This window comes from Ranitomeya variabilis, chromosome 3 (genome assembly GCF_051348905.1).
Source record: "Ranitomeya variabilis isolate aRanVar5 chromosome 3, aRanVar5.hap1, whole genome shotgun sequence".
Lineage (NCBI taxonomy): Eukaryota > Metazoa > Chordata > Amphibia > Anura > Dendrobatidae > Ranitomeya > Ranitomeya variabilis.
Genome location: NC_135234.1, coordinates 48,464,122 through 48,486,119, shown reverse-complemented (window position 1 = coordinate 48,486,119; position 21,998 = coordinate 48,464,122). Strand labels below are relative to the sequence as shown.

At 39.0% G+C, this 21,998-nt stretch overlaps 1 protein-coding gene across 1 annotated transcript in view; it reads right to left on the bottom strand.

The window, feature by feature from the left end:
- The window catches only part of TMPRSS15 (transmembrane serine protease 15), a 399,115-nt gene that overhangs the window by 145,883 nt on the left and 231,234 nt on the right, over nt 1-21,998 (bottom strand). Inside the window, exon 16 of the mRNA XM_077294014.1 lies at nt 19,004-19,144. Coding sequence (XP_077150129.1) covers nt 19,004-19,144 — 141 coding nt within the window. The remainder of the gene's footprint in view (nt 1-19,003; nt 19,145-21,998) is intronic.

Genomic DNA, 21,998 nt, shown 5'->3' with positions numbered 1-21,998 from the left:
TCAGAATGATAAGAAACACCTGATTTATCACAAGCCTGATTTATCACGTGGTATCTAGCATCCCTTCCCCCTTTTTAGCCTAGTTGCTGGTTGTCTAGTCTAGTTATATGTTGACACAAGGTCTCACGAGTGACAGCCATGAAGAAAGAGCCAGATGCCTGTCCACAGCTGATGAGGTTGCAAGAGAATGGATTCTGTTAGATAGACAAATGACAGTGAATTATGTTCCGTGAAGGAAGCACTAGGAGGGCAAAGATTTACGTGTGATGAAAATGTGCATTTCTGGCTCTCAGCTCAGCCTGAAATATTTTAATGAAGGAAAACAAAAAGTTTGTTGAGTGATGGACAAAGTGTATTAAAAAGGGGAGAGAGCTTATGTAAAAAAAAATGTAATTGTCTTTTGTGAATATGTTCTACAGCTAAAATGCGGACAATCACCCCTGTGTAGTTGTTAGACTGGACGATACCTAGTACTATATAATCACTGTAGTGTCGTAAAGTCTGTGGTTGCCTTAAGGTTTCTCTTTTGGCAACAAAGGTAAGCTACATCAGGGTTCTGTACATAAAAACTGATTGTTGCTGCTCTTTTTACATATAGCTTTAGCTATTAGATCTCCCTTTGAATTTAATAATAAAACTTACAACAAAAACACAAAAAAAATCAATAAAACTGTAATAAAACTTGCAACAAAACCTCAGGACATTTAGTAGCTGACACAAAACACAACATAGTTTATTAACCAGTCAGATGTGAACCACACTGGGGACTTCCATATGCAAATTGCCTCTTCTGAGAAAAAGAGGACTTAACTCTATAGCGCCACCTGTTGGAAGTAGCGATCCTACAAGTCAAAATCAACCCTCTAACGAGTCATGCAATATGACTTAGGATAAAAGCCAAATCAGTATCTCAATTCGCAGACACGGTGTTTCGGGCTGTTGGCCCTCGTCAGTGCGAAGTATGAGAACTGATTTGGCTAGGTGAGAGGCTCTGGACTGGGGTCTAAGGGGTATCCATGAATTCTGCTTCGCTGTGGTATTACATTTGTCCTTTGCAGCAAATTACTAAATTGTAAAAAATGCTGCACATTACTAAATTGGGAAAAATGCTGTAAAACCACAACACTGATATTTCCTGTCCTGTAGAAAATAGCTTTAAGCAGTCCTCTCATTATCATTACAGAAAGGATCACAGGTCGCCCCAACAATCCTAGTGAGTAAAGGTCGTAGACTAGTTCACATCCTTCCCTCCCTGCTAAGTAACATCTGCACAGATCACAGAGCATGCCCACAACGTAATCTTCAGACTATATTGAGTCCTATTGAATATGTGGCGGCTGTAAAGCATAACTTTAAGTGCTATAAGTAGCAGCTCAATCAATATGGCAGCCACTATAAGTATGAACAAAAAATCTACAATTGTAAAATAAAAAATGTATAACAAAAAAAGAAGCATAACTGGTTTTAAATAGCAAAATAATATAACTGATAAAGTCTTTTTAAAGCAGCTTCCCAGGCTGAGAAGAAATTTTGGAAAGCAGTAAAAGGGCGGGCATATCATTGTTGCAACCTGTGTAGCCGCACAGGGGCCCAAGAGCTCAAGGGGCCCATTTATACTTCCAAAGCAGGTGGAATTGTGCATTGTTATGTGCTATTACACTGCAAGGGGCCTATATATTGTTCTTGCACAGAGGACCCTGTCTGTGTCCGCCAGTGATACAGTGTATCTTATGGAATCCTTTCAGTGTGAAACATACACGCTGTTAGGATTCAGCTCTACTTTTGCATGCTGGTTTGATGGGTTCTCATGTGGCTTATGTATTCAAAATCTTTTACTGTTCTTTGAGATTAACAAGAAGAGGATCTAGTTGGCACTTAGCAACAATGACATAAATCACATACAGTACATGCAGTTATGTGATGACCACCCGAAATCGCAAGCGGAGACAAATAGTAACAGTGCATATCTTACTGTTAGGATATGTCAAGCTAAACTGCTTGCCAAAACTTTGCCCTAACCTGGAGAACCCCTTTTAGGCCGAAGTCACACTAGCGCATAATATGGACGAGTGCTATGCGAGAAAGCATTGCATAGCACTCGGACCAGTGTTAATCTATGGGGAAGCTCGCATTACCATTATTTTTCTTGGGTGTATTCTATGTGTGAGTGAAATCGCAGCATGCTGCTATGTTACGTGTATATCGGCCGAGTCTCGCCAATGAAAGCCTATGGGTGCGAGAAAAAATCGGACACCACACGGAGCATCAGTGTGACTTGCGAGAAATACGCACACATTTTTCTCATTTCAGCCCAATTAAACTATTAAATTCAAAATTCAAATCAAATTCAAAGCAATGAGAAATGTAAAGCCATACTCATGTCATACAGATACATAGATGCAAGGAAATCTCATCATCGCATTGCAATCACATTACATACGGATGACCATACGGAGAACATTCGTGCGACTCTCGGCCGAGAGAAACGGACCGATCTTTCATACGCTAAGTGTGACTCCGGCCTTAAAGAAGCACTCCTTCATCAAAATTTGTATCCTCTTAATATATTGCAATCATCATATAATATAGCACTGTGTACTTACAATTGCTCATTTGGCCTTTCTACCCAGATAATTCTTCTCTTTAAGGACTATGAGGGTATGTCCACACGATCAGTAAATGATGTGGGTTGGATGCTGCGTACTTGTGTAGCGTACAATCCATAGCATCCTGATGTTAGAGCATAGTAGATTGGATTTCAAGAAATCCCATGCCCACTATGCGTCGAGACGCCCGCGGTTCACTCACTCTCCAGACCGCAGCACATCTCCGCAAGATAAATGTCACCAATAGAATGTATTGGACTGGGTAAATCCAAATGGTTCAGTGAAAACATGCAGATTCAATAGACGACAACGCTTTGAATGCAGTGAACATACATTCCGTCTATACCCTGACATTATGTAATTAAAAACAGACTAGCTGAATCCTTCTAAGCTCTATGCAGAAACAGGAAGTCTATGTCCCGACACGAGTCATAGTCACTGCAAAAGACCCTGGCAGGGGGAGGATGGGGCAGCTGGGTCAGGAGTTGAAGAGGATAATGATTCCTGCAGGGAAAAGAGACTTCCTGTTTCTACATACAGTAGAGAAAAGAGAATATTTAACTGGGTGAGAAGGCAAAATGAGTAGGGATGAGCGGACACAAAAATGCTTGGATACTCGTTACTCTAACCGAGCAATTTTTAATGCTCGGATGTTTGTTTTGAGTAAAGAGTATAATGGGAGTCAGTGGGAATCCAAGCATTTTTCCAGCAGACCCTACAAGAAGGTCTGGGGGCAGTGAAAAAGTTGAAATGGATGTAAAAAGTGCTGAATGGAAGGAGAACAGCATGGAAGCATCTCTCTCCCAGATCCCTGCTGAGAACAATAGTGTCCCACTTTTACTCAACTTTACAGACTGACAATAAAACGTTCAAAATCAGTCAGAAATTGTAGATTACAGGGAAAAAAATGACGAAATATTTTTTTCCTGCATAATGACTTGTATATAAGGCAAAATTTTAATGGATTTAAGAAAAAATTATAGTTTAAGTAAGCCAAAATTTTAATTAAAAAAAAAAAGGAAATTTCAGTGTAATTTATGTAGCAAGAAATAAAGGAGGGCGTCATACACATTCTGTTCAAATTGGAATGTAATGGTATTCCTAGACTCATAAAAGCTATGCCCTAAGTGCAAATCCTGGCCAAAATGAGTGCTTGCCGAGTGCCAAGAACATCCGAACACCCAGTTACTCGAGTGATATCCGACTATCACCGAGAATGCTTGCGCATGCCTAAAAATGAGCAATTGTAAGTACGTAATATATGTACATAATATGATGACTGCAATATATTAAAAGGGTAAAAACTTTGATAGGAGTTCTTCTTTAAGGTTAGAGCTGTTCAACACAATATATGCTCCATTGCTTCCTCTTTACCTTGTATTTTCGACTGGAAACACACCATTTCACATAGCCAATTAATTATAATTGCAGTTCAATGATGTAGTGTTTAACTTAATTTGTAAGGTGACTTCATTGCATTATAATTCGCAATCATTACTGATCATAAGTAAAGTTCCACTCCATAAATCAATATAAATAAATGGCACAATTGAGTATAAAATGAATATTATAATTATTACCCTATGTCATCAAGAAGGCTGACACCATGTAATGTGTTAGAGATGTGGACATATTTTTTTTCAATGGATATGTAATTTTTGGGGGGAAACAAATAATTACACCCTTGTCTCCAATTCCTACCTTTGCTAACTTTGGCATAGAAAACTTTCATCAGGCTTTGTTTATACCACTTTCTAAAAATGATTGAAATGCATTCCACTCTGTTATGAAGAAATTTAAGGGATTACAATGAGGGGTTTGGTTCAAATTCAACCTGTAACAAATTCTTATCATATGTGCCATTGGAATTAGATTTTGCTATTAAGAACTTTACTTTGAGCTTATATTATATAATAACATTTCAGAATATGTTGCATCTACTGTTAGATAGATAGATAGATAGATAATAGATAGATAGATAGATAGACATATACAGTGGGGGAAATAAGTATTTGATCCCTTGTTGATTTTGTAAGTTTGCCCACTGACACAGACATGAACAGTCTATAGTTTTAAGGGTAGGTTAATTTTAACATTGAGAGATAGAATATCAAAAATAAAATCCAGAAAATCACATTGTATAAATTATATACATTTATTTGCATTTTGCAGTGAGAAATAAGTATTTCATCCCTCTGGCAAACAAGAATTAAAACTTGGTGACAAAACCCTAGTTGGCAAGCACAGCTGTCAGATGTTTTTTGTATTTGATGATGATGAAGTTTGTGCACATGTTGTTAGGTGTCAAGTTCCCACCGCTGCCCAGGGGGAATCTCGAACCATGTCCTCTGCAGTCTCCCATTCTTTCTCAGCTGCAGAGGAGCCTGCTCAGCAGAGATGTCGGTCCCAGCGTCTTGCTCAGGCTGACGCTGTGTGTCTGGTTACTGCTGCCGTCCCAGGTCCAGCTATTGTAACCAGCATTGATCAGCGGCAAGCGGAAACTAGGACTAACTAAGACTTTTTGCCTACTAAGCATGCTCGGGAGATGACCACTCACTGGTGGTCGGAGGTCACATGTCCAGGTCCTCAAGCAGCTCTAATTGGTCCACTGGCAAGGTCCCAGAAGGCTGCGACTATAAAAGGTTTGCATGGGCGCTCGGCCATGCGCTAGTATAACCTGAAATCGTAGTGTGTGGATGCGTGTATGTTACTGGTGAAAGCACCTAAAGATCCCTTTCCCAAGCATTGGGTCTGAATTTTGTTGATTGGAGCTGACATAGCGCCAGTTAATGTAATCCAGCACTGTGCACAATATACCAGCATAAAATTGTGGCGTTCGCCAGTGCGATGCCATGCGCAATTAGTGCGCTTTCCTTCCTTCCCTAGTTAGGGCAGTTAGTGGCGTTCGCCAGAGCGACACTGCATGCACTCAGTGCACTAAATTTATTAGATAGTTTCTCCAGGCATCGCAGGTGTGGCACCGTATGCTAGTGGGTCTAGAAGCACTCTTACCCCACCTCCTTGGGCTGAGTTCTGTGACCGTAGACTAGCGCTCACTCTGCCGAGCTCTGTGAGGCTTGAACAGGCTACGGCATTTACATTATGCGGTATTGCGGCTATGTGAAGCAACAGAGTCCGCCTCTGTACATACAGATGACATTAACACACGTATGTCCATCTATTATACCGTAATATAGTGTCCACCATTACCAAGCAGCAGGTAACATCTCTGCACGGTGGACCACGGGCTCCGAACGCACCTTATTACTACCTTTATATTATTTGGTGGGTTCCGCCAGCCCAAACACATGTCAGGAGGAATTTTGGTCCACTACTCTTTGCAAATCATCTCTAAATCATTAAGATTTTGAGGCTGTCGTTTGGCAACTCGGAGCTTCAACTCCCTCCATAAGTTTTCTATGGGATTAAGGTCTGGAGACTGGCTAGACCACTCCATTACCTTAATGGGCTTCTTTTTTTAGCCACTCCTTTGTTGCCTTGGCTGTATGTTTTGGGTCATTGTCTTGCTGGAAGACCCAGCTACGACCCATTTTTAATGTCTTGGCGGAGGGAAGAAGGCTGTCGCTCAGGATTTTACGGTACATGGCTCCATCCATTCTACCATTGATGCAGTGAAGTAGTCTTGTGCCTTTAGCAGAGAAACACCCCCAAAACATAATGTTTCCACCTCCATTCTTGACAGTGGGGACGGTGTTCTTTGGGTCATGGGCAGCATTTCTCTTCCTCCAAACATGGAAGAATATATGACTATATGTGTATATATATACAGCTCTGGCAAAAAATAAGAGACCACCATATAGAAACCCTGTCATGGGCAGCCCAATCTCCAGGCTTGGAGAGTCACAAGCCATCAAACAAAGAAGAGCTGCTTACATTTTTGGACCAGAAGCAGTGTAAAAGACTGGTAGACAGCATGGCAAGTCACATGAAAGCTGTGATTAAAAATCATGGTTATTCCACAAAATATTGATTTCTGAACTCTCCCTGAGTTAAAACATTAGTATTGTTGCTTCTAAATGATTATGAACTTGCTTTCTTTGCATTATTTGAGGTCTAAAAGCACTGCTTATTTTCTTTTAATTTTGATCATTTCTGCTTTTCAGAAAAAAAAATACAAAATTTATTGCTTGGAAATTTGGAGACATGTTGTCAGAAGTTAAAAGAATAAAAGAGCAATTTACATTTTACTAAAAAATATACCTATAGGGAGAAAAATCAGACAAACTGAACATTTTGCAATTGTCTCTTAATTTTTGTCAGAGCTGTGTGTATATATATATATATATATATATATATATATATATATATATATATATATATATATATATATATACAGTACAGACCAAAAGTTTGGACACATCTTCTCATTTAAAGATTTTTCTGTATTTTCATGAACTATGAAAATTGTACATTCACACTGAAGGCATCAAAACTATGAATTAACACATGTGGAATTATATACTTAACAAAAAAAGAGTGAAACAACTGAAATTATGTCTTATATTCTAGGTTCTTCAAAGTAGCCACCTTTTGCTTTGATGACTGCTTTGCACACTCTTGGCATTCTCTTGATGAGCTTCAAGAGGTAGTCACTGGGAATGGTTTTCACTTCACAGGTGTGCCCTGTCAGGTTTAATAAGTGTAATTTCTTGCCTTATAAATGGGGTTGGGACCATCAGTTGTGTTGTGCAGAAGTCTGGTGGATACACAGCTGATAGTCCTACTGAATAGACAGTTAGAATTTGTATTATGGCAAGAAAACAGTAGCTAAGTAAATAAAAACGAGTGGCCATCATTACTTTAAGAAATGAAGGTCAGTCAGTCCGAAAAATTGGGAAAACTTTGAAAGTGTCCCCAAGTGCAGTGGCAAAAACCAACAAGCGCTACAAAGAAACTGGCTCACATGAGGACCGCCCAAGGAAAGGAAGACCAAGAGTCACCTATGCGTCTGAGGATAAGTTTATCCGAGTCACCAGCCTCAGAAATCGCAGGTTAACAGCAGCTCAGATTAGAGACCAGGTCAATGCCACACAGAGATCTAGCAGCAGACACATCTCTACAATAACTGTTAAGAGGAGACTTTGTGCAGCAGGCCTTCATGGTAAAATAGCTGCTAGGAAACCACTGCTAAGGACAGGCAACAAGCAGAAGAGACTTGTTGGGCTAAAGAAAATATGGAATGGACATTAGACCATTGGAAATCTGTGCTTTGGTCTGATGAGTCCAAATTTGAGATCTTTGGTTCCAACCACCGTGTCTTTGTGCGAACCAGAAAAGGTGAACGGATGGACTCTACATGCCTGGTTCCCACCGTAAAGCATGGAGAAGGAGGTGTGATGGTGTGTGGGTGCTTTGCTGGTGACACTTTTGGGGATTTATTCAAAATTGAAGGCATACTGAACCAGCATGGCTACCACAGCATTTTGCAGCGGCATGCTATTCCATCCGGTTTGCGTTTAGTTGCACCATCATTTATTTTTCAACAGGACAATGACCCCAAACACACCTCCAGGCTGTTTAAGGGCTATTTGATGAAGAGGAGAGTGATGGGGTGCTACACCAGATGACCTGGCCTCCACAGTCACCAGACCTGAACCCAATCGAGATGGTTTGGGGTGAGCTGGACCGCAGAGTGAAGGCAAAAGGGCCAACAAGTGCTAAACATCTCTGGGAACTCCTTCAAGATTGTTGGAAGACCATTCCCGGTGACTACCTCTTGAAGCTCATCAAGAGAATGCCAAGAGTGTGCAAAGCAGTCATCAGAGCAAAAGGTGGCTACTTTGAAGAACCTAGAATATAAGACATATTTTCAGTTGTTTCACACTTTTTTGTTAAGTATATACTTCCACATGTGTTAATTCATAATGTTGATTCCTTTAGTGTGAATGTACAATTTTCATAGTCATGAAAATACAGAAAAACCTTTAAATGAGAAGGTGTGTCCAAACTTTTTGTCTGCATATATGTATACACTCACTGGCCACTTTATTAGGTACACCTGTCCAACTTCTTGTTAACACTTAATTTCTAATCAGCCAATCACATGGCGGCAACTCAGTGCATTTAGGCATGTAGACATGGTCAAGACAATCTCCTGCAGTTCAAACCGAGCATCAGTATGGGGAAGAAAGGTGATTTGAGTGCCTTTGAACGTGGCATGGTTATTGGTGCCAGAAGGGCTGGTCTGAGTATTTCAGAAACTGCTGATCTACTGGGATTTTCACGCACAACCATCTCTAGGGTTTACAGAGAATGGTCCGAAAAAGAAAAAAAATCCAGTGAGCGGCAGTTCTGTGGGCGGAAATGCCTTGTTGATGCCAGAGGTCAGAGGAGAATGGGCAGACTGGTTCGAGCTGATAGAAAGGCAACAGTGACTCAAATCGCCACCCGTTACAACCAAGGTAGGCCTAAGAGCATCTCTGAACGCACAGTGCGTCGAACTTTGAGGCAGATGGGCTACAGCAGCAGAAGACCACACCGGGTACCACTCCTTTCAGCTAAGAACAGGAAACTGAGGCTACAATTTGTACAAGCTCATCGAAATTGGACAGTAGAAGATTGGAAAAACGTTGCTTGGTCTGATGAGTCTCGATTTCTGCTGCGACATTTGGATGGTAGGGTCAGAATTTGGCGTAAACAACATGAAAGCATGGATCCATCCTGCCTTGTATGGAGCATCTTTGGGATGTGCAGCCGACAAATCTGCGGCAACTGTGTGATGCCATCATGTCAATATGGACCAAAATCTCTGAGGAATGCTTCCAGCACCTTGTTGAATCTATGCCACGAAGAATTGAGGCAGTTCTGAAGGCAAAAGGGGGTCCAACCCGTTACTAGCATGGTGTACCTAATAAAGTGGCCGGTGAGTGTATATATATATATATATATATATATATATATATATATATATATATATATATATATATATATATATATACAGTGGGGAAAATAAGTATTTGATACACTCCAGATTTTGCAAATTTTCCCACCTACAAAGGATGGAGAGGTCTGTAATTTTCAACTGTGAGACTCAGAATCTAAAAATATCCAGGAAATCACAGTTTCATTTTTAGATAATTGAGATGCATTTTATTGCAAATGTGTATGTTTCCCACTGTAAATAAATAAAAATAAATAAATATTATATATATATATATATATATATATATATATATGTATACACACACAAAGTATGTATGCGTATCTATTTCAGTTTTTATTGAGCACAGGCTAACAGCGACTGGTTTTTAAGCTTCTTTTCATGAACTATAAAGGAAACAATATCAAAAAGACATCAAAATAAACCTTCCCTACGGAACCAACCTATGTTCTGCAGATGACCCTCACCTATGAGTATGCGTCCCCTGGATCTGCCTAAAACTGAATACAGCAGACATAACAATACTTCTGATGCAACAACAAATCAATTCTGCCAAGTCCGACTGTTACCTCACACCCTAATTAATGGAGTATTTAATAATGGAGTTATTGACAATGGAAAGCCTTATCTTGATATATTTCTTAGTTGTTCTTTATAGAAAGATTAATGTTTGTTAAATCTTGTCCACGATTCCCCCAATTATTTAAGGAATTGGATGCTTTAATGGCCTTTTGTCTATGTAAGGAACAAAGAAGTAGCAGGAACCTAAGATCACCCTCAGCCTACACCAGAGACATTAATGCGTTTATTTTTTTCTCATAGTTTTGTTGGAATAGTCTTTGAAGTCTGATAGGCGCAGGTTTTCTGTGACTCTCACCTGTCTTGAAAACAATTCACTGTTAGTAGCTTAGAAAGGGGAAGATGGAAACAGGTGAGCATGAGCGCGGCTGTCTACCAAATTTTAGAAACAATGGAGCACATTGATCAAACAGCTTCTGCAATCAAAAGTTTAAATGTAACGTCACAAGCCCCTGCTTTAAAGCTCCATGATCCGCAGCCATCACTAGGAATTGCTAACAACATATCCAACTATACAGCACCTATTGAATGTAAAATCAATCTTCGGTAAGCACCAAAGCTCTCCTTCTAGAAGTGAATAACAAAATGCTAACCCCTAATTTAATAATTTAACCCCTTCACGATACATGAAGTAAATTTACATCACATGTTGTGTCCCTGACCTTGATGTGGGCTCGCCCATGACGTGATCTCAGGGTGCCAATGCTCTGCTATTACAACCAGTGATCCCCGAAGACCTCCATGCTTGTCATGTAAATTCTCCTGTGAAAGTCATCCTTTAGTTGGCCTTCATAGGAGATGGTCATTTTCACTAAGGCCCTGCTATGTACAGCACAAGTGATCAATCACAGCTTCAAGTCCCATAAGTCCCATAAGGGGACTATTAAATACAGTAAGAAGAAAAAAAAAGTTTTAAAAAATATGAAAAATTTAAAAAACCCGCAAAAGTTCATATCACCCCCCTTTTGGCCCATTAAAAACAAATCAAATGAAAAAAATAAAAAATACACATATTTTGCATCGCTGGATTCGTAAAAATCTGATATATCAAATTATAAAGTAAGTTAATCAGATTTTCAAATGACATAATGAGGAAAAAAATCAAATGCCAAAATTGCGTTTTTTGGCAGCTCCAACATTACAATAAAGAAGTGATACCCCAAAATGGTTTCAGTAACAACATGAGCTCATGGCACAAAAAGTAAGCCATCACACAGCTCTATATCCAGAAAAAGTGCTATGGGTCTTGAAAAATGTCAACACCAGCAAAGTTTTTATTTTTTTTAACAAATTTCAGAATTTTTTTCACCAATTAATTGAAAAAAAACTGTACATATTTGGTATCTGCATAATCGTTCTGACCTGGAGAATCATAATACCAGGTCGGTTTTACCTTATAGCGAACATGATAAATAAACCCACTTCACAAAATATAATTTTTTTTGGCAATTTCAATGCACTTGAAACAGTTTTCCTGCTTTCCAGTGCATCACATGATAAAATGAATGGTGTCTTTCAAAAGTATCTTGTCCCGCAAAACACAAGCCCTCATACGGTTATGTGGATGGAGAATTAATAAAAAACAAAACAGAATATTGCTTGGGGGTGAAAGGGGTTAAAATAAAGATAAACTGATCAACCTCGTTAACTAATTTTTTAAACTAATTTTTTTCATTGTTCATTTGTTTCCTAAATGCAAAGATTTATTTACAATTTGGGATAACCCAACAACTAACAAGTCCTAAAACGTAACTTTTATTATGAATTAAAATAGTGAGGTAATACTAAACTTGAAGCATTCTGTCTCTAAATTGACTAAACAGTTCTAAAATAGTGTATAGGCAATTACCAAAATATCACTTAGTAACACTCCGATGTGTAAATACCATAAGGCAGATAGGACAGGTTTTACTGGCGCACCTGTCCTCCCAATATGTTTCACACCAGATGAGGCGTCAGCAGTGGATGAGATTATAGCTAGAATGCTATATCTAACACTCCCAAGCCCTAACAAGATCTCCACACGCCCCCTGAAGAAGTGTGGATGAAACGTGCGTCGGGGTGGAGGGACATGGCACTGACTCCACACACCTTGTAAGTATAGCCTGAGAAGTTTACAGCCTGTATTTATTTGATTCTCTATTTGCTACTTGCAATTTAATTGCTACAAATAGAATGGACTTGCTGTCCAATAGTCCTAATTTAAAGGAAATCCCATGTGAACCCTAGTTTCTATTTACATTCTTTATGGGACTTGGACAGTCAGTTATATCCTACCCCAGCACAGGCACTTTAATTGCATTTACTGCTCCCAGCAAGACCACAGTTATTGATAGGCTGTTCCCCTTGGCTAGAAAATATGATATTTTATATAAATCTATAGTGATGTATTATACGAGCAGGGTGTGTTTAAAGGTGTCCATAGCCAATAGTGTCTCTCATATCTGAGGTTATTATGTTTTAAGTTTATTTTCATATTTTGCACATTTAATAAAAAATGCTACTTATTTAATTGAAAAAACCCTCATATTTGTGCTTTTTCTGTTCACAACTCACATAAGTTGGGAGTTTGGTGCAACAGGCGAGATTGATATGTACATCAAGCGCATGACATTTCTCTTGGATCATTTATTGATATAAATGTTTACCTTTGTGTCCTAAAATAACTTTAATGTGCTGATTTATTTATGCCAGTTAGGTAGAACTTGTCCGGGTGGTCCTGGAATCACCCAGACTAGTCCGCTTGTTTTATCACAGAATATTTTATGGCAGTTTGGGGGTTTAAGGTATGTTACAGGTTCTCATTAAAAAATATCTACCATTTTTCTGCTGCGGTTTCTCTGTTAGTCTGTTATCTCTCTGACTGCTTTGCTAAAATGTTACACATTTGTCAGGGGAAAGTATTTAAAGCTTTATGGAGAGCAGAGAAAACAGACTACAGACAATCAGGAAAGGAAATAAGTAATAGTTCTGGAGCTGTGCTGGATCTCTCATCCGGCCTATATTACAGGTAGAGACACTCCTACAGCAGAAAAATCTGAAAGTTGAATCAGGAAACAAATGATGCAAAAATGAATAGAGGAATGAAAATTGCAGACTGAAACTTAGTGTAATTTTGTTAGCTAAAAGTAAAGAGTAACATGTGAAAAACTAATTTTTAACAATGTCAAAAGTATCCATAGTCTTTAAGAATTAATCAAGGATGCTGATGTTGAATAATAATGTGTTAGCTAGATGGTGTAATGTGTTGTGAACTCTGTTTTTGGGTTCCCTCTAGTGGTCACAAGCGGTACTGTGTAGTGTTGTGTTTCTGCAGGTTGGCAGCATCTGCTGGTTCGTTATCCTTGGTTGGTTTCTTATTTAGCTCACCTGGATACTCAGTTCCTTGCCTGCTCTCAATGTATTCAGTGCTCTTCAGATTCCTTGTGACTACCTTGCTCCCAGTCTCTCCAAGACAAGCTAAGTTTTTGTTTGATCATTTTTTGATTATCAGCATTTATTATGTTTTTAGTCCAGCTCGCTAAAATGTGATTTCCTCGCTTGCTGGTTGCTCTAGGGGACTGAGTTTCTCCCCCCCACACCGTTAGTTGGTGTGGGGGTTCTTGAAATCTCAGTGTGGATATTTTGTAAGGGTTTTTTACTGACTGCACAGACCCCTTTACTATTTTCTGCTGTCTAGTATTAGTGGGCCTCATTTGCTAAATCTGTTTTCACCCCTGTGTATGTGCCTTCCTCTTACCTCACCATTATTATATCTTGGGGGCTTCTATATCGTTGGGAATTATTTCTCTGGAGGCAAGAGAGGTCTTTCTTTCTCTCTAGGGGTAGTTAGTTCCTCAGGCTGGCTCGAGACGTCTAGGATTTTTAGACACGTTCACCGGCTACTTCTAGTGTGTTTGGATAGGTTCAGATTTGTGGTCAGTCCAGTTTGCCACCTCCCTAGAGCTTGTCCTATGTATGTTACTTAGCTGGAGTAATTTGTGATCCTCAACCACTAAGGATCATAACAGTAATGATAAGTATGTTACCCTTAACAAATAAAAACAGAATATCTCATAAAACTGAATTAAATTTCTCACAATTTGGTTAATTTAAGGCCATTTGTTGGATGGAAAAGATAACAAAATCCACTTTGCTGCTGATTCATGCTGTCATTGAAATATTTGGACAACAGGCATAACTGAATATACATGAGAAAGGAAGCTTCTAGTAACATTCTGATGATAAGATTTCTGTTTTTATTAATAAAAGATTTAGAAACTTGATTGCAATCATTAAAATAAAATGTTATCTAAAACATGTTTTGTAATATATTTGTAGTTGAAGTACGTGAATATTTTTGTTTTGAACAGACTGACTAACCCATGAAGCACTGTGTAATAGCTCAAAGCACTAGGGTGCAGAGATGAGCATATATTTTTTAATTAGAATTTGCCAGCTGCGTCAATTTTTCCAATCAAACTCTTTTTGTGGTGAATAAATTGATTGCAAATCACATAACTAAAAATATTAATACAAACACAGCCATTTAAAGAGACCTTAGTCTACCTAGTTAGGCGAAAAATAATGTTAAGTGGTGGTAACCAGCAACCTATTTAGCCACACACAGCAGTTTTAAGCTTTATAGGCTAATTATATTGAATGAGAGGTCCAAAAATTATCCCTGTTTGCCGGCAGATCACTGCCTTGCTGTTAATTATACACAAGCACAAGTACAGTTATACACAATATGCATGCAAACAAAAAAGCCATGGCATTTTCACACAGTTGTATGCCAAAAATATGTCAATTTGGGAAGTATCAAAATCTTTTCAGAAGCCTGTTGAAAATTATTATTTTAATTAGGAAGACAAAACAGGATTATTTTTTAAATGATATTAATGTATTGTTTTTTTTTAGCAAATATTAAAAAAATATCCTTTTTAGTGGTCCACATCTGGTTTACTAATCCTAAAATGATTAGGCAATTACAAAGGCTTTTTATGAAGCCATCCAAAAATAATCCCTCTTTTAGGAAGATAAGACATGTATTGTTTTCAAAGTGAAGAAGCTATGGCTTGTCACCAAGTCTCTCCAAAAATTAGCCCTGCTTTGGAAGCTTTTCTAAACTTTTGTACGCTCAATGACCGTGACTTCTCGCGAGATTTCACAATGTATTACTAGGAACGCTAGCTGCCGGGAGCATCGGTGACGCTGCGCGGAATGTCGATAGGTGAGAATATTGCAATTTTTTTTTTTTTTTAACCTGGTTTGTGTTGTGTATACTGCAAAGACGCATACACAACAGGTGCACATAGCCTCGATGGGTCCATCAGAAAGACGGGCCCAGTGCACACGTTTTCCACAATCTGCACAGGATCCTTTCATTTCAACTTCTTGATCTTGATGGATCCTATGCAGATTTGGAAGACGGAAGTGTGAAAGAAACCTTAGCTGTGCAGTGGCTTTGGTTGAAAGAGCAAGCTAGAGCAATAGGAAGGGGCAGGCAAGGAGATGTGTGGCAGTTTAGTGCCAGCAGCAGCAGTGGCAGTATAGTACTTTGAAACACATTGGGCAGCCAGTTTGTCTTGTGTGGTTGTGCAGTGGTAACGGCAGGGGCACCATAGTAGAGAGTTTCGATGGGGCATGTAAGGAGATGTGTGTCAGTTTATGGAAGTCAATGGCAGCTCCATCACCAGCAGTACTACAGTATATTTAACCTGATGGAAGGGTTCTAGATGACTGATGAGTATGGCCAATCGGCACTGGCGGCCACAGCACTGTGTACAACAGACAATACATAATCAGGCAGGTGGGTGGCATATTCGATTTAATCATTGATATCAGCCATAGGTGCATGAAAGTCTGCATTGATCCATGCTTGATTCGCTTTGATAAATATTAAGTTTTCCACAGTTACATTTAACATTTAGCTTCGGTGTGACAAATCCACTGGCTGCACTTTGTATCCTCTCTAACATGATACTGAAAGATTGACATGACAATACACCCATAGAAAACTATGTCACTGGTCCAATTTGCTGATCAAGATATCCATGGTATCCGTGATTAGGGTATTTGCCTGATGAAGGACACAGTCTATGTACAACTAAAACTGACTGTTCAACTGGTACGTTTTTATTTGCTAATGTGCGCCAAATTGATGCAATTGCAGAAAAAACATCTTGCTCATCACGTGAAATATACTACAGGTGTTTCTATTGCTGCCTCGGCTACTTGTAGGAGTCACAATGCTGGCACAGGCAGGGAACAATATGTCTGCGTGGATCACAGAGGGGTCTGCTTGTCTGTTGTGTAAAAGCTTTGCGGTGCAGGTAATATTACTCCCATTTGGACTATCTTTTGAAAGCTGTAAAATATTTCCTCATTGTGCTATTGTGGCAAAGATCTAAAAGCGTGGAAATCCAATACGCCTTTTTTTTTTCTTCATATTAGCAATGGGGTTCCCCATAATTTTCATGGTGGATGTCAGGGGCCATAAAACAGATGACATCCACCCCAAACCTTTTACTCCACTTGCCACTGCACCAGGGCAAGTATGAAGAGCTGGGCAAAGCACCAGAATTGACGTGTCTTATAGATATGCATTTTCTGGGACAGCTGTAGACTGCTATTTGTAGGCTGGGGAAGGCCAATATCCACGGCCCTTTCCCAGACTGAGAGTACCAGACCACAGCTGTCTGCTTTAGCTTGGCTGACAGTCAAAAATGAGGGGACCTCACGCTGCTTTTTTAAATTATTTATTTAAATAATGTAAAAATACAGTTTGGGAACCCCTCTATTTTTGATAACCAGCCAATATAAAGCTGACAGCTGTGAGATGCAGCCCACAGCTGTCAGAATTACCAGCGCTGGTTATCAAAAATAGAGGGGAACACACGCCATTTTTTTCAAATTCTTTTTTTATTTTTTGCTCAGTCGCCAGCTGATGAATACTCTCATCAGCCTCGCCTACTCTCGCTGCTAGCAGGTATAGGATGATGAGAGTAATACTCTTATCTGATGATGTCTGTAACTGGAGGAAACCTTTTTACCGCCTGTCACAGCTGCTGGCTCACATGCTGTCAACAGCACTAGCACAGCGCTTTGATCGGCAGAAGCACTCTTCCTGCCGATCAGTGCCAATGTTTCCTGCTCTGTCATGCAAATGACAGCATGGGAAAACAACGGATGTTTGGGGCCCCCCATTTATGTGAATGTTGTTCGAGTTGGGTTACCATTCTGGTACCCAAACCAAGGTTTTTTGAAATGTTAGACTGAACCCGCCGGACCCGAACATCAACGGATTTGCCCATCACTACTTACCACCATGGCTGACAGAACCACCAACACAGCTAGGCATTTGAATCATGTCCTCAATTTTCTCTGCCCCATCTTATCCGAGTAAAAACTCAGACTGTTATTGTCAAATATCTTCCTTCATCCCTCGAGTGCCTTGGCTTAGGGGACCGAGGCTCCAAAAAGAAAAAGGTGCCAGTTCTGGAAGTCCACAATTAAGTTCAAGAGGTGGAAGAGGAGGACAGTGCAGAGCAATGGCCCTGGCAGTGTGTTTGTCAGAGGTAACATCATACTTCTGTGAAATAAGTGATGTGTCATACACTCAATAACATTCTCTACTTCCTCCCCAGTAATAAGCTGTCCAGAGGCAAAGGAGGCCAATTGTTACCCATGTTTTGTAATACTAGTACCTGGATGGCTGGTGCCAGCTATGTTGAAGCTGCTGCATGTGGCTTCCATCTTGTTTTGCTGGATCCTGTGGTATGCATTTTGATATTGTTTTATATTACATCCATGGTCATTGCCATTGGGGTTCACAATGTAATTTTCCTATCAGTATGTTTTTGGAGTGTGGGAGGAAACCGGAGAACTCAGAGAAAACCCACACAAACATGGGGAGAACAAAGAAACTCTTTGCAGTATGTAACTCTTTATATTTTGCCAGCTGTTTAGCATTAGGTTTTCAAGTTGGGTAAATGCTGTATTTTTTCCATTGCATTTTTATATACAAAAAATCTACTGTGTTTAACAGTTTAAGCAAATTAGATGTGATTTCATGAAAAAAAACATGCCCATTGTGTATTTAAAGATGCTGCTGAACTGTTATTTGGGGGGTGTTTTTTTTCTCTGTAGGTTTCTCTGGGGAGCATGAAAAATTTAAGAGAGAAAACACAGTTGTAATTTTAGGTGCAGAATTCCAGTGTTTTTGTACTAAAAATATGAATTAAAGAACAATGCATCAAATCTGCACCAAAAACTGAAAAAAAACCAGAGCAAGCAAAACAATTAGAGCAATATTACATATTTTGATGTAGACACCTGCAGAATAAACTTGGAGAAAAGCAGCGTATGTGGGAACATGATCAAAGTTTTATTTAGAACTCTATCTTATATTGCAAAAATGAAATATTAGTATTCATAAAATTAGTTCTATTAGGCCAGGAGCAGACGGCCATAGAGTCTCTCATCCAAGAGAATCGGGCCGATACTACAAATGACAATGATCAGACTCTGGTTAGTGCCAGCATAGTGTGATTCAATTCACTTGTACGAGGTGAAGACAGAAAAAAAGTCGCCATCTTCTCCATTGTGACAGTCCGTGGAAATCAAGTGGCACTCGAATGTCATCTGTGTGCAGTCCTAGGTTTTCCATGCACTCATTGACTTGCATGACCGAATGCGATCCAAATTTTGGATCAAACTCGGGCATGCAGATTTTTTCCACAGACAGACTCTGTTCTAGGACAAAATCGGACATGTGAACGGCCCCATAGCATAACATTGGTACAAGTATGATCCGATGTTTTGTCGAGTCGCACTTGGAAAGCAAATATGTTTGTATCCACGAGACCTAATGGTAATAATTTCACAATATGAAAAGAAACGATTCTTACAGAAGAGGAAAAAATAGGTTTAGTACCTGGCATGCCGAGGCGGTAACCGGTTGTAAAGTTAGCCACAAATCCTTTTTTGGTAGTAGAAGAGTCTGATGTAATATACACTGTCATGTGATTGGTTGTGGAGAAGACGTCTGGCACCTGATTTGTCCCAGTATATACAGCTAGAAGGAAAATATATATATTTATATGTATTTTATGACATAGTGTATATATAACTTACAGTGAACTTCTGTAGACCTCAGCATGGAACTTAATTGGAAACATTTCTTCCCAAACAGCACCACATGTGTCCATAAGTAAATGTGTATAGTATTAAAGTGATGACTACTTATATAGTTTCAACCACTTATATAATGACAGTTAGTTAGTGGTCCTAATCATGGATACCTCAGCAACTGCAATGCCCTGAACATGGGGAAAAAGACATAACCAATTCGAACTATACTACATTTCTATTTGGAGGTATTTGTCAATAATGTTCCATCTACTACATATTGGGATAGAATCTTGGAAATGATTATACCCCTTTAATTAAATATGCATGTATGGATGCCTGATTATAATGAAAGAACAATGAATAGTATAAGTATATCACATTTAATAATTAAAAACAAGGATTTAATTTCGGTATAAGGACAAAATATATTGGCTTTTAGGATGCAATATGTTAGATGTCAGGATATAATAGATATCAGGATATAATGTATTAGATATCAGGAAAAAATATATTGGATATCAAGATATAATATATAGAATATATGGCCACAATATACAGTATCCTATCTACATAAATATATATACAGTACAGACCAAAACTTTGGTATTCTTATAACATAAGAATGATTGGAAGAGTTTGTATATTATTTAGAAGTCCTGTGTTAAAAAAAAGTGCTCAATGGGGTTAATGATCTTTTCCAGAAGTAGAACAGAATTAAAAGATATGAAAACAGTTTAAGAGTATAAATTAAATTAGACATTTGCATGTTTGTATTCGTACCTAATATATATAGTACAGACCAAAAGTTTGGACACACCTTCTCATTTAAAGATTTTTCTGTATTTTCATGACTATGAAAATTGTACATTCACACTGAAGGCATCAAAACTATGAATTAACACATGTGGAATTATATATTTAACAAAAAAGTGTGAAACAACTGAAATTATGTCTTATATTCTAGGTTCTTCAAAGTAGCCACCTTTTGCTTTGATGACTGCTTTGCACACTCTTGGCATTCTCTTGATGAGCTTCAAGAGGTAGTCACCGGAAATGGTTTTCACTTCACAGGTGTGCCCTGTCAGGTTTAATAAGTGGGATTTCTTGCCTTATAAAGGGTTTTGGGACCATCAGTTGTGTTGTGCAGAAGTCTGGTGGATACACAGCTGATAGTCCTACTGAATACACTGTTAGAATTTGTATTATGGCAAGAAAAAAGCAGCTAAGTAAAGAAAAACAAGTGGCCATCATTACTTCAAGAAATGAAGGTCAGTCAGTCTGAAAAATTGGGAAAACTTTGAAAGTGTCCCCAAGTGCAGTGGCAAAAACCATCAAGCACTACAAAGAAACTGGCTCACATGAGGACCGCCCCAGGAAAGGAAGACCAGGAGTCACCTCTGCTTCTAAGGATAAGTTTATCCAAGTCACCAGCCTCAGAAATCGCAGGTTAACAGCAGCTCAGATTAGAGACCAGGTCAATGCCACACAGAGATCTAGCAGCAGACACATCTCTACAATAACTGTTAAAAGGAGACTTTGTGCAGCAGGCCTTCATGGTAAAATAGCTGCTATGAAACCACTGCTAAGGACAGACAACAAGCAGAAGACACTTGTTTGGGCTAAAGAACACAAGGAATGGACATTAGACCAGTGGAAATCAGTGCTTTGTTCTGATGAGTCCAAATTTGAGATCTTTGGTTCCAACCACCGTGTCTTTGTACGACGCAGAAAAGATGAACAGATGGACTCTACAATCCCACCGTGAAGCATGGAGGAGGAGGTGTGATGGTGTGGGGGTGCTTTGCTGGTGACACTGTTTGGGATTTATTCAAAATTGAAGGCATACTGAACCAGCATGGCTACCACAGCATCTTGCAGCGGCATGCTATTCCATCCGGTTTGCGTTTAGTTGGACCATCATTTATTTTTCAACAGGACAATGACCCAAACACAACTCCAGGCTGTGTAAGGGCTACTTGACCAAGAAGGAGAGTGATGGGGTGCTACGCCAGATGACCCGGCCTCCACAGTCACCAGACCTGAACCCAATAGAGATGGTTTGGGGTGAGCTGGACCACAGAGTGAAGGCAAAAGGGACAACAAGTGCTAAGCATCTCTGGGAGCACCTTCAAGATTGTTGGAAGACCATTCCTGGTGACTACCTCTCTAAGCTCATCAAGAGAATGGCAACAGTGTGCAAAGCAGTCACCAAAGCAAAAGGTGGCTACTTTGAAGAGCCTAGAATATAAGACATCATTTTAGTTGTTTCACGCTTTTTTGTTAAATATATAATTCCACATGTGTTAATTCATAGTTTTGATTCCTTCAGTGTGAATGTACAATTTTCATAGTCTTGAAAATACAGAAAAATCTTTAAATGAGAAGGTGTGTCCAAACTTTTGGTCTGTACTGTATATATTAGGAACGAATACAAACATGCAATTGTCTAATTTAATTTATACTCTAAAACTGTTTTCATATCTTTTAATTCTGTTCTACTTCTGGAAAAGATCATTAACTCCATTGAGCACTTTTTTTTAACACAGGACTTCTAAATAATATACAAACTCTTCCAATCATTCTTATGTTATAGATCAAAAACAAAAAAACTCTTACAACAACTAGAAGATTTGACATCAAATAAAGTAAAGACTAAAAAAATTCAATACAACATTATGGTGGGGAAAAAGCTATAAAATATATATGTATAAAAATAATTCTTCAAACATTTCTTATTAGTCTCCCTGGGCAAGTCCTTTAAACTGTGTCCACCTCAGGGATTTGCCAGGTCATGGAGT